The following is a 13,359-nucleotide window of genomic DNA, read 5'->3' on the forward strand; positions in this document are numbered from 1 at the left end:
GAGGGGGATACTGCACTGTTGGGCTCTGCCGCCAACCCGCAAGACCTGTTGGAAGATGTTCATCATACCATGTGTGCTGCCTTAGGTAAGGACTATATCTCTGCCTGAAGGAAGAGTTCCCTCCTTTTTCCACTGAGGGATGTGTTACAAATTTCAATCTCGCCAACATATGATAAAATCTCTCCTGCTTTTATAATCAGTCTAAGAGACCAAAAAGAGAAGGGAATAGCCCTTGTGGGTTTGGGGCTTCCCTGAGTGGGGCAGCAGGAGACCCAGGTCAGCCAGGGTCTCTCCACTCACCAAAGCCACCAAAGAAGGAAACATTCCCTGTCCTTAAACAGCAACGGGACATGATCCAGGTCTTGCTGCATCTGCACAGACCTGGAGCCAGGGCTGCCAGCACTGAGATACCCCAGGTCCAACCTGTCTGCACTAAGGACTGCACCTCACCTCCCCTCAGCCTGCCTCTGCTGCACCTCACCCTGGGCACTGCAGAGCAGCGGAGAGAGTGGCAGGGAAATGTTACACCTGTTGATGTGCTTTTATACTTTCTTTCTGTAGAATCTGAGGTTAAGACCTGGAAATTCCTGAGAAGGACATGTGTAGAAGAATTTCTGAGGGAAAGAGGACAAGATTTGTATGTTTAGAGTGAAGGTTGAGCTACCCCAGCCTAAGCCCCAGATATGGGCCTCGGTCAGGCCTTGAAGCCTATGGCGCAGTTAGAAATAAGCCTGTGGTGCAATTCGAAATTATGTTAAGGTGTAACACAGTATAATGAGCTATCGGGGTGTGAATTAGTATAGGTCTGCATTGTGAAACTTTAACCTCCTTAAGACAAAGACAAACAATGTTTGCTTGCCAATGAGAGTGTGCTCACGGTTGTAAACTATCTTGAAGTGTATATGAACTGCCATCGTATAAACAATAAACAGAGAACCTATGATTAACCACATTGCTTCGGATATGCGTTCGTTCCTGTCCAGCACCCTCTTTTTATAAGTCTCTCTTCAGACATGCCACTCACATCTGGCTGCTGGACCCATCTGCTGATGTTGCCTCCCGTCCCTGCCTGTGCTGTGCCCAGCTGGGCTGACAGCAGCAGTGGCAGCTGCTCCTGCTGGGTGCTGCTGGGCTGGAGTCCTGTGGTGCCAGCCCCGGTGTCTTTGGGGCAGGGGCTGCTTTTCCCGGCTTGAATAAAGATGAGCCCCTTGGCATTGCAGGGCTGGGCCGTGTGTGCGTGTCCTGCTGCTGGAGGGCTGCTGTGCCTGCTGCCCCTGGGGCTGGCACTGCCTTGGTGGCAGTGGGGATGGTGCCACCAAGAAGGCCCTGGGGATGGTGCTGGGGCTGAGCAGCGCGTGTGTCCCTGGGGATGCTCCTGCCTGGCCGTGCTTTGGGCATGCTGAGCCTGGCAGTGCTGGCTGGGCCAGCCTGGGTGGGGTGCCTTTGGTGGGGCTGCCCTGCAGATGCTCCCTCTGGGGGAACTGGGATCCCTGTGCTGGTCCTGCCAGTCCCTGATGTCCCTTACCCTCAACAGCCATGGCCTCATGTGCAGAGCTGTGCCAGGGGCTGTGTCCCTTGAGTGCACATGGCCGGGGTGACCCACAGGAGCTGTCCCTGCTGCTCCTCCTTGTCCTGTTCCAGCACCACAGCCCTCCCTGCTGTGGCTGTGCTGCTCCACACCCCATCCCAGCAGCCATGAGCAGGAGGAGGACACTGTGCAGCTCCCAGTCTGGGAGACGTGAAATTACTCCAATGGATCATGGCCTGCAAATATCTGAATTTGTTCCCCCACAGAGAAGAAACAGGTTCTCTGCTGCTCTCTGCTCATCCAAGGCAGTCTGGAGTGACAATGCTCTGCTCCATCAAACGCAGGGGCCTCTCCCTATGTGCACAGCAAACATCAGGCATTTGATTCCCTGAGTGGTTCAATACCTGTGTGTGTCCTGGTGCTCCTGTGTATGGTAGCAACAGGGGGGCCTGCCTGTTTCACTGAAGGTTTTCTCTTCAAATACCAAAGAATCACACAGTCCTTAATGTTGGGAAAGTCCTCTAAGACTATCAAGACCAGTCATTCCCCCAGCACTGCCAAGGCCAACACTAATCCATGTCCCCGAGTGCCACATCTACGTGGCTTTTAAATCCCTCCAGGGATGGTGACTCCATCACTGTCCTAGGCAGCCTGTGCCAGTGCCTGAGTGCCTTTTCAGTGAAGAAGTCGATTCCAATTTCCAATCTCACCCTTCCTGGGTACAATCAAGACTATTTCCTCTGGTCCTGTCAATTGTTACCAGGGAGAAGAGACAAACTCCAGAAAGCTTCCCCTGCCATTGCTTTCCAGATATGGACAACTTGGTGGGCAATGTTCAGATCATTCCTGCCTTCCGTGGACTCTCCTTCCCCTCTGTTAACCCTGAATCTTATTTTATCCATCTTCTGTACAAACTCCCCAGAGAACGCTTTTGAGATTAAATGAGAGGCAATCAAGGTTTCCTCTCACCATACAAAGCTAAGCACGATCGAAATATTCAGTCTGATCTTCCACATTCCAACCTGAGTATTTATAGAACTGATAAAAGCAGAGGACACAAAGAAGGAAATATTTTCCTCATTTCTCCTCTTCCCTGTTGGGGAAGATGATATAGGAAAACCTTATAAATATGATTGCCTGGCAAAAGATTTGGAAAATACAGACATTGAGATGAGAACTAGATTTGAAATAGCAAACCTTGACTACTGAATAACTAGAAAACAATAGTATAGCCAGGCTGAAAGCAATCCCCCTTTCTGATTAAACAATGCCCTTTACCTGCAGATAGGTCCAAGGGTAAAATGGAATGCTCTGTCTCCCCCCACAATGTATGGTTCATCCCACACCTGTGACCCTCCCCTGAAGTATCAGGTATCTGTGACCCCATTGGCCCAAGTCCTGTTCCAGCCCACCTTGAAGCCCCCTGATAAGGTGTGCCCGAGGGACCGGACGCGCTCTTGGACCTTCCCTTGGGATCCTCACCTGGAACCCTCGCTCCCTCTCTCTCCCTCTCCCTCTCCCCCTGGGCCTGCCACGAGTTGCGCCTGGCAACTCCAAGCAGGGCCTTTCCCCCTTTTAATAAACCACATTTTCTAAGACCTGACTTCAGAGATCTCTCATCCATCCAAACCGTCCTGGAGACCCGATCTCGCTACATTCCCAGCATGAGTGACTCTGCCTTGTCCATCCCATCCCTCTCCTGCCCAGCCTGTTGCTGCTGTGCCGCGGGTGTCACAAGAGGTGTTGCGTGGGGACAACGGTGACATTGATTGCGACAGCTCCAGGAGGCACCTCAGCCTCTGCCCCTGCAGCAGGGAGGGACCAGCGGCAGCCCCAGCACCCCCACAGCTTTGGGGCACTCCCGGGTTGGCCCAGGGCACTTGTGCCAGCAGCAATTGGGGCCTGTCCCACCCACCAGCACTGCTATAAACCCAGCGCGTTTGGGGCACAGCAGCATTCCCTGGCCCCAAGGGTATCTGGACACAGCCATTCCTCTTGGGTTTGCTGCTGCCTGAACACCAAAGCCTTTGTCAGGGAGGTGAGTGAGGGGGTCTCTCTCTGGATTTCTGCCCACTCAGGGTCCCAGCTCAAAGCCCAGCAGAGCAGCATCTCCTAAAGCACAAACTGCTGGAAGCACCTAGGGATAGTAAAATTTGGCCATCAGAGACTTTTTTGGGAAAGGCAACAAAAGCCTTCATGTGAGACTAAGAACATGTGGCAGGTGAAAGTGAGGTTTCCCAAGGACAGGATAGTCTGGAAAAGTGCCTCGATGCTGCAGGTAACCCAGGATCTTCTTTGCTGGGTCAATGGGCACTTCCAATAATAAAGTAAGAAGATTCTTTTCCCTCAGCAGTACAGAGATTTCCCATCATTTCAGGCTCTCAGTAATTTCACACATTGATTTCTGTTCCCATTTCTGGGCACCAAGACATTTGCCTGCCCTCTTGCTGCTCTCTGGGTCAGTGCTGGGGAATGTCATTGTTGGTCATCCTGGGAGTGCTCTGGAGGGTGAGGATGGGTACTGCCAAGCTGAACTGGAGGGTATTTTCCTGATCCCATGGCAGCAGAGGGGATTGGTCAGGGTGTTTGGGGCATGTATTTAATTTTGAAGCCAAAGAGTGTAAAAGAGCTTTAGTTGAGTAACTTTCAATGACAATCTTTTTCTCTGATTTTCCCAAATTTCACTCCCTGTTGTTTTGGTTTAATTGGCAACACTTGCCCCTTGGTCTGCAGTCTGTTTTGAGGGGAAGGTCTATGGAAGACATAATAGACCAGAGAAAATAATTTAAAAGCATCTACTTGTGTAATTGCTTTCCAAAGGAGTGAGGCACTCTAAAATGCTCCCAGGGTTGGCAGGATGGCACAAACCATAGAGTTCTTTTTAAGAAGAAAGTAGAAGAAACATCATAAGCTGTGGTTAGAAAGCAGCCCCTCTGAAGTTTGGTGAACCACAGGGCCCAGGCTCCTGCCCCACTCCGGGTCCTGCTTGTACCCATTGCTGTGGTGTTCCCTCTGCAGCTCTGTGAAGACCCAGGAGGAGCAGCAGCCATGAAGATCCTGTTCCTGCTCTTCCCACTGATCCTCCTGCTGGTCCAGGGTGCTGCAGGTGAGAAGGGATGAGGGGAGATGGTGGCAAGTGTGAGCCTGCACCAGTGGGAATTCAGTGTCCCTGGAAGTGACCATGTCTATGGGAATTTTGAGAAGGTATCAGGGGTCAGCAGGGTTTCTCAAGTGAGTTTCCAACTGGACACCATTTTGGGATGGAGAGATCCCAAGGAAATAGACAAGGATGTGGGATGTGAGGAGTCCCTGCTTGCCAGCAGGACTGCAAGCACATCCTGCTCTCCTAGATTATTGTTGTAATAGCTGTGTATGCTTTTGTCCATGGAAACAGGAAGTTCAGATCGATGAAGACGCCGAGGAGGATTCTGCAGCTTTGACGGCTGCAGCTCCCACTCAAAACTTATTGGAAGATGTTCAGCAGTCAGCATGTGCTGCAAAAGGTAAAGACCAGATCCTTGTCGGAAGAAATACCTCCTTCCTTTTTTTTTTCCAGAGGGATCTCTTAAAAATTTCATTCTAACATAGAATTGGTGAAAGTTAACTAAAAGTGAAGGTACAAGCTCTTGACAGGTTTAGAGCTGCCCTGAGTGGAGCTGCTGCAGCCCCAGGCCAGCCAGGACCTCCCTACAGACCAAAGCCACCAAAAAGGGAAACATTCCCTGTCCTTAAACAGCACCGGGGACATGATCCAGGTCTTGCTTCATCTGCACAGACCTGGAGCCAGGGCTGCCAGCACTGAGATACCCCAGGTCCAGCCTGTCTGCACTAAGGACTGCACCTCACCTCCCCTGAGCCTGACTCTGCTGCACCTCACCCTGGGCACTGCAGGGCAGCAGAGAGAGTGGCAGGGAAAGTTAGAGCAGGTAATGTGCTTCTCTGCTTTATTTTTACAGTCGCTGGGTTTGAAACCCTGAAATTCCTAAGAAGGACATGTCCCTCGCTTCTGGCTGCTGGACCCATCTGCTGATGTCCCCTCCCATCCCTGCCTGTGCCGTGCCCAGCTGGGCTGACAGCAGCAGTGGCAGCTGCTCCTGCTGGGTGCTGCTGGGCTGGAGCCCTGTGGTGCCAGCCCCGGTGTCTTTGGGGCAGGGGCTGCTTTTCCCGGCTTGAATAAAGACGAGCACTTTGGCATTGCAGGGCTGGGCCGTGTGTGCGTGTCCTGCTGCTGGAGGGCTGCTGTGCCTGATGCCCCTGGGGCTGGCACTGCCTTGGTGGCAGCAGAAGGCCCTGGGGATGGTGCTGGGGCTGAGCAGCACGTGTGTCCCTGGGGATGCTCCTGCCTGGCCGTGCTTTGGGGACACTGAGCCTGGCAGTGCCTGGCTGGGCCAGCCTGGGTGGGGTGCCTGTGGTGGAGCTACCCTGCAGATGCTCCCTCTGGGGAACTGGGTTCCCTGTGCTGGTCCTGCCAGTCCCTGATGTCCCTTGTCCCCAACAGCCATGGCCTCATGTGCAGAGCTGTGCTGGGGGCTGTGCCCCTTGAGTGGCCACGGCCGTGGTGACCACAGGAGCTGTCCCTGCTGCTCCTCCTTGTCCTGCTCCAGCACCACAGCCCTCCCTGCTGTGGCTGTGCTGCTCCACACCCCATCCCAGCAGACAGGAGGAGGAGGAAAGCATGCAAGTCCTCGTCGGGGTGAAATGCGGAAAAGGTCCCATTTTGCTGTACAATGATCCAACTTTGTTTACCCGCATGGAATCAGCAGAATGGCCCGGTGTCTCTGCCCATCTCAGGTGGTCTGGAGTGACAATACTTTGCTCCGTCAAAGGCAGGGGTCTCTCCCTGTGTGCAAAGCAAACCTCAGGCATTTGATTCCCTGCCTGGTTCAATACCTGTTGAGGTTGTCCATCTCCACAGTTGTTTGGGAGCATCTGGGGACCCTGCCTGGTTCACTGGAGACTTTCCTCCCAAGAATCATACCCATAAAATTATTGATGTTGGAAAAGACTTCTAAGAATATCGAGTCCAACCATTCCCCCTGGACTGCCAACCCCAACACTAAACCATGAGCACAAGTGTCACATCCACACAGCTTTTAAATTCCCTGCAGGATTGGTGACTCCACCACTGCCCTGGGCAGCATGTCCCAAAGAACCATTACCCTTTCTGCAAAGAAATGATTCCTAATACCCAGTCTAATCCTTCCCTGGGCTATTTGAGACCATTTCCTCTGCTCCTGTCGATTGTTACCTATGAGAAGAGACTGACCCCAAAAATGTCTGCACTGCCATTGCTTCCCAAAATTGCACGATTTGGTGAGGGATGTTCAGACCATCCCTAGCTACCTTGGCATTTCCTTCATCTGCGGTCACCTGTCCTGGCACTGACTCTGGGGCTGTTACCTCAAGCCCCCTTTACCTCTGCAGTGAAGTGCTGTTCCCCCAACCCAGGGGCTCCCTGGCCCACAACATCTGGAGCCAGACTGATGGAGGTGTGGAAAACGAGCTCAGGAGTTACCAAGGGCACACGGGGGGAAGTAAAGGGCAAGAGGGAATGCAGGAAATTTTCTTTCCTCCAGCTCATTTCCAAACTCCCCAACAGAGCTGTGGAAGTGAAATGAGTGACAAACCTTTCCTCTCACTGTGCAAAGCTGGGCACGATTGCAATGTTCAGTCAGATCATGACTTGACATCCCACATTGAGTATAGAACAGATAAAATGAGAGATCACAAGGAGGGAAAGCATTTCCTCATTTCTACTCTTCCCAACACCAACTGGCCTCTCTTGTCCGTCCCAGCCCTCTGCTGCCCAGCCCATTGCCGCTGTGCCGCGGGTGTCACAAGAGGTGTTGCGTGGGGACAACGGTGACATTGATTGCAACAGCCCCAGGAGGCACCTCAGCCTCTGCCCCTGCAGCAGGGAGGGACCAGGGGCAGCCCCAGCACCCCCACAGCCATGGGGCACTCCCGGGTTGGCCCAGGGCACTTGTGCCAGCAGCAACTGGGGCCTGTCCCACCCACCAGCACTGCTATAAACCCAGCGCATTTGGGGCACAGCAGCATTCCCTGGCCCCAAGGGCATCTGGACACAGCCATTCCTCTTGGGTTTGCTGCTGCCTGAACACCAAAGCCTTTGTCAGGGAGGTGAGTGTGGGGTCTCTCTCTGGAATCCTGCCCACTCAGGGTCCTGCCTGTCCCCATTGCCTTGGTGTTCCCTCTGCAGCTCTGTGAATACCTGGGAGAGGCAGCAGCCATGAAGATCCTGTTCCTGCTCCTCCCCCTGATCCTCCTGCTGGTCCCAGGTGCTGCAGGTGAGAAGGGAAGAGGGGAGATGGGGTAAAGTGTGAGCCTGCACCTGTGGGAATTCAGTGTCCCTGGAAGTGACCGTGTTTGTGGGAATGATGAGACAGTAAGAGGGGATGGAGGTGAAAGGGTTTTCTTGAGTGATTTTCCAGTGGGACCCAGATTTGGGGTGGAGGGAACTCATGGAAACAGAATCCTGGCTTCTTCTGTGGGTCAGGGATGTGGAAAGTGACGAATCCCTGCCTGTCAGCTGTGCTGGTCCAGGCAGACATAGGAATGAAGCCGGGAGGCTTTTTCTCAACTTCATGCTGGTCCTTTCTAATCTCTGCTCTGGTGTGCCTCCAGTTCAGGGGAACAGGGATTTTCCAGGTGAGCCATGTTTAATTGGAGATGTGGCTGTGGGGGGATTGGATCTGATCATTTCTCTTGGCCTGAAATGCACCAGCACAGGGGACCATAACCCAGTCTATAACCACAATCTGACCTCTCAGATTAATAATTTTATTATCCTGTGTGCGTCTTTCTCCATGGACACAGGCAGTGCAGTTGTCTGCAGCAGACTACGGGGATTCTGCTCGAGGCATTTTTGCCCCCGCGGTACACGTTTTGTGGGAAGATGTGCGCGAGAATTTGTGTGCTGCAGAAGGTAAGGCCCAGATGCTTGGCTGAAGAAAGATTTTCCTCCTTTTTCCTCAGAAAAAAACACTACCAACTTCTTTCTTGACAACACATGATAAATACTGTCCTGCATTTATGCTTTGAGAGAGAGGCTCAAGAAGGGAGAGAATAGTCCTTGAGGGTTTGATCTCCCCTCACTGGGGCTGCAGGAACTCCAGGTGAATCAGGGCCTCCCCACTCTCCCCCTTCCCAGGAGGCTCTGCAGAGGAGTCACCAAAGCCACCAAAGAGGGAAACATTCCCTGTCCTTAAACAGCAACGGGGACATGATCCAGGTCTTGCTGCATCTGCACAGACCTGGAGCCAGGGCTGCCAGCACTGAGATACCCCAGGTCCAACCTGTCTGCACTAAGGACTGCACCTCACCTCCCCTGAGCCTGACTCTGCTGCACCTCACCCTGGGCACTGCAGGGCAGCAGAGAGAGTGGCAGGGAAATGTTACAGCCAATAAAATGTGTCTTTTTTCTTCTTACAGTGTCAGGGGCTGAAACCCTGAACTTCCTGAGAAGGACATGTCCCTCGCTTCTGGCTGCTGGACCCATCTGCTGATGTCCCCTCCCCTCCCTGCCTGTGCCGTGCCCAGCTGGGTTGACAGCAGCAGTGGCAGCTGCTCCTGCTGGGTGCTGCTGGGCTGGAGCCCTGTGGTGCCAGCCCCGGTGTCTTTGGGGCAGGGGCTGCTTTTCCCGGCTTGAATAAAGACGAGCCCTTTGGCATTGCAGGGCTGGGCCGTGTGTGCGTGTCCTGCTGCTGGAGGGCTGCTGTGCCTGATGCCCCTGGGGCTGGCACTGCCTTGGTGGCAGCAGAAGGCCCTGGGGATGGTGCTGGGGCTGAGCAGCACGTGTGTCCCTGGGGATGTTCCTGCCTGGCCGTGCTTTGGGGACGCTGAGCCTGGCAGTGCCAGCCAGGCTAAGCCTTGGTGGGGTATCTATGGTGGAGCTGCCCTGCAGATGCTCCCTCTGAGGGAATTAAGATTTTATCCTGGTGTTTATAGGCCCAGATACCATTCTTTTCTCCTGACCCTACTCCCATGCCAGAAGAACATGGACTGGGAACTGTGGACATAGTGGCAAAGCCTCCTCCCTAAAATAGCCTCAGCTTTGTTACACTGACCCAGCTCCAGTCCCAGCTGCAAAAGCTGCAGCAGGAGCCATTCCTTAAAGGAATGGCAGTGAAGAACCTCAGGGAGCATGGCACTGCCACCAGGAGAGCTCCCATGTGACTCAGGAGCTTGATAGGGATAAAATGAACACCTGAACCTAAAGGTTTGCTGTGCTTTCTTTCATTTGCATTCTGTCTATATGCAATACTCAGTAACCACAGCACAGCTTCCTGCAGCATCACTTATACACTCCATCTTTCTATACATTCCACTCATTACTACCTTGTCTGCTGCTGCCTGCAGCATAGGGAGGCCAGGCTGGAGGCACTGGTAGCCCAGAAGTTCCTTTTCCTGTTTCTCCCCCTGCACCACAGAAAATGAGGCTTTGGTTTCCTCTTCTGACACCTCTGAGAAGGATTCCCAACCCAGGGCCTTGTGTCATCCTGCCTTGTATAGCGACCCTGCAGTGCTGTGGCTTGTTGGACACATCCAGGGACACTGGGACACATCCAGGGACACAAGAACACAGACCCTGCTCCCTGGAAACCATCCCTGACCTGCTGCTCTGGCACAGATTGGAACCTTTTCTGATTCCATTCAAAAAACCCTCCCAGTGAACCCACCATCAGTGGTGTGTGCATGTGGTGCCTCTGCTGAGCATCCAGAATCTTTCTCCCAAATTTTTTTGATTGACACCGTGTCACTGTGACTTCACATCTCTGAGTTGTGAAGCAGAAGAGGCCAAGATGTTCCATTTGCCAAAACCCCAGCACTTCGCCCCTTGTAGTTAGGGGGGACCAGATGGCTCTGCCAAACACCCGGAGAGGAAGCTGCCAAACTGGGCACATGGCACAGACCCTCCTGCCTGGCAAGGACTGTCACTTCTCCCAGTGGCATGGCTGGCATCAAACTCACTGGATTCACAAGTGATGGCTGCATCCAGCTTGTATTTCTTCACCTTGGTTGGCATTAGAAGGAGGCGCAGTTTTGTTGCATCACCTGGTTGACAGAATTTGTCATCTATCCTGGTGTTGCTCTCATTTTGTCAGAAACCCACTAGAGGGTACCCTGATTATGCCCCTGACATGGCAGCTGCACAGACCTCTTGTCTAATAAGATGTTCTTGCAGTGTCTAAAGTTGTTTTCCATATTCTCTTTTTGCACATCCCACACCAAGGGATTCTTCATTTCATAGGAAAAGGATAGGAGAAGAGGGAATGGTTTCAATCAGACAAGGGGCAGGATGAGATGGGATATTGGGAAGAAATTCTTCCCTGTGAGAGTGGAGAGGCCTTGGCACAGGTTGCACATAGAAGCTGTGGCTGCGGCATCCCTGCAACTGTCCAAGGCCAGGTTGGACGGGACTTGGAGCAACCTGGGATAGCAGAAGGTGTCCCTGTCCATGGCAGAGGGTGAAAAGAGATGATCTTTCAGGTCCCTTCAAACGAAAACCATCACAGAGTTGATCTTGTGAGCCTATGCAAGAAGGATTCTGCTTCCCTGGTACTGGACTGGTGCCTGTGCCCGCACCCACCAATTCCTGTGCCCATCCCAAAGATTTTCCTGCTGGCCCCACAGCCCGTTGCCGCTGTGCCACGGGTGTCACAAGAGGTGTTGCATGGGGACAACGGTGACATTGATTGCAACAGCCCCAGGAGGCACCTCAGCCTCTGCCCCTGCAGCAGGGAGGGACCAGGGGCAGCCCCAGCACCCCCACAGCCATGGGGCACTCCCGGGTTGGCCCAGGGCACTTGTGCCATCAGCCACAATTGCCTTTTGTCCCGCCCCCTGGAAACAGGGCAAAACTGGCCTGATTGGGGCACAGGGATACTCCCCGATCTGGACTCTTCCCACAGGTGATTCCAGCTTGGTTTGTTACAGATCATTTCTGCCTTGCTGTGCTCTGAACTTACACCTTTCTCAGGTAGGTCACTGGAGAGTCACTTCTGGGCCACCAAGACACTTCCTTGCCCCCTTGATTCCTCCTGGGTCACTGCTGCACAGGGATGGGGAGTGGGCTGGCTGGGAATCCTGGGAATAATCTGGAGTTGAGGATGGATACTTGCCTCCTGTGCTGGGAAGACTTTCCTGCCTTCAGGGGATTGTGCAGGGTGTTTGGGCAGCAAGCTTTGGGCTGTCTGGTGGGGTGAAGTGCATTGGAGAAGATTTCATTTAGCTTGGCCTCTCCAGGCACAAAGATTCCCCTAAATCCTTGACCCTGCTTTGGTTCTGGTGTGTTCCCTCTGCAGCCCCGAGAAGACCCAGGACAGGCATCAGCCATGAGGATCCTCTACCTGCTCTTCCCCTTGCTCCTCCTGCTGGTCCACAGTGCTGCAGGTGAGAGGGACAGAGGGGAGATGGCTGAGGTGTGAACCCCCATCAGAGGGGTTTTCCAGGTCCTGGTAAGAGACCACAATTCTCAGGTATTTATGACATTTGCGAGGGATTTGCTGTGAGGAAGGTCTGGGCTGCTGAGGATCCAGCACAGCAACTCCTCTAGCTCCTGCTGGTCTTTCCCTCTGTCTTTCCCCACATGCACACATTGCTGTAGAAAAAATGAACTCTGACTGGAGAGTCTAAGATGTTGGGTTTGGTGCTCAGTTCCCATAAAAGACTGGGACTCAGAGCCAGCAGCAGCTGCCCTGGAACCCAACACATTTTGGACACTTATGTCACACTCACTTTGAACTCATTCACTGCACAGGGTCCTCCTTGGAGCCAACAAACAAGGAACAATGTCAGCGAGAAAATGGGTACTGTGGATTTTTGAAGTGCAAGTTCCCCTTTGTCATCAAAGGAAGATGTTCCAAGTTCTTCTTTTGCTGTAAAAAGTAAGTTTTGGAACTTCAAAAGCTGCTGTCATGGCAGAAGGTGTTTAAAGGCCCCTGAGTTGCTAAAGGCTCAGTGTCCATGAGGATTCAAGGCAGAGTAGAGGGGAGGGAAGCGAAGGTGCTCGGATCTGCCCTGAGTGGGGCTGCAGCAGCCCCAGGTCAGCCAGGGCCTCCTCAGTCTCCTTCAGTCCCAGGGGGCTCATTCAGACTCTGCAGAGGAGTCACCAAAGCCACCAAAGAGGGAAACATTCCTGGTCCTTGAACAGCACCGGGGACATGATCCAGGTCTTGCTGCATCTGCACAGACCTGGAGCCAGGGCTGCCAGCACTGAGATACCCCAGGTCCAACCTGTCTGCACTAAGGACTGCACCTCACCTCCCCTGAGCCTGACTCTGCTGCACCTCACCCTGGGCACTGCAGGGCAGGGCAGAGAGTGGCAGGGAAATGTTATACCTAGTGATGTGCTTGTCTGTTTTCTTCTTACAGTCTCTGGGGATGAGACCGTGACATTCATAAGCAGGACATGTCCCTCGCTTCTGGCTGCTGGACCCATCTGCTGATGTCCCCTCCCCTCCCTGCCTGTGCCGTGCCCAGCTGGGCTGACAGCAGCAGTGGCAGCTGCTCCTGCTGGGTGCTGCTGGGCTGGAGCCCTGTGGTGCCAGCCCCGGTGTCTTTGGGGCAGGGGCTGCTTTTCCCGGCTTGAATAAAGATGAGCACTTTGGCATTGCAGGGCTGGGCTGTGTGTGCATGTCCTGCTGCTGGAGGGCTGCTGTGCCGGCTGCCCCTGGGGCTGGCACTGCCTTGGTGGCAGCAGAAGGCCCTGGGGATGGTGCTGGGGCTGAGCAGCGCGTGTGTCCCTGGGGATGCTCCTGCCTGGCCGTGCTTTGGGCATGCTGAGCTTGGCAGTGCCTGGCTGGGCCAGC

At 53.6% G+C, this 13,359-nt stretch overlaps 1 protein-coding gene across 1 annotated transcript; it reads left to right on the plus strand.

The window, feature by feature from the left end:
• The first annotated feature begins 3,190 nt into the window (after positions 1-3,190).
• On the plus strand, positions 3,191-12,439 carry LOC137470150 (ostricacin-2-like). The gene is made up of 3 exons (XM_068183196.1): positions 3,191-3,566; positions 4,547-4,634; positions 12,309-12,439. Exons 2-3 carry the CDS (start codon positions 4,577-4,579, stop codon positions 12,437-12,439), a joined length of 189 nt encoding a protein of 62 aa, XP_068039297.1. The 5' UTR covers positions 3,191-3,566; positions 4,547-4,576.
• Positions 12,440-13,359: the final 920 nt, after the last annotated feature.

Source organism: Anomalospiza imberbis, chromosome 3 (genome assembly GCF_031753505.1).
Source record: "Anomalospiza imberbis isolate Cuckoo-Finch-1a 21T00152 chromosome 3, ASM3175350v1, whole genome shotgun sequence".
Classification (NCBI taxonomy): domain Eukaryota; kingdom Metazoa; phylum Chordata; class Aves; order Passeriformes; family Viduidae; genus Anomalospiza; species Anomalospiza imberbis.

What these genes read in the sequence shown, in the direction of transcription:
- LOC137470150 (XM_068183196.1), top strand. Translation starts at nt 4,577, where the DNA reads ATGAAGATCCTGTTCCTGCTCTTCCCACTGATCCTCCTGCTGGTCCAG. An exon ending in GCTGGTCCAGGGTGCTGCAG is followed by an intron (nt 4,635 to 12,308) that starts GTGAGAAGGGAT and finishes TTCACTGCACAG; the next exon opens with GGTCCTCCTTGGAGCCAACA.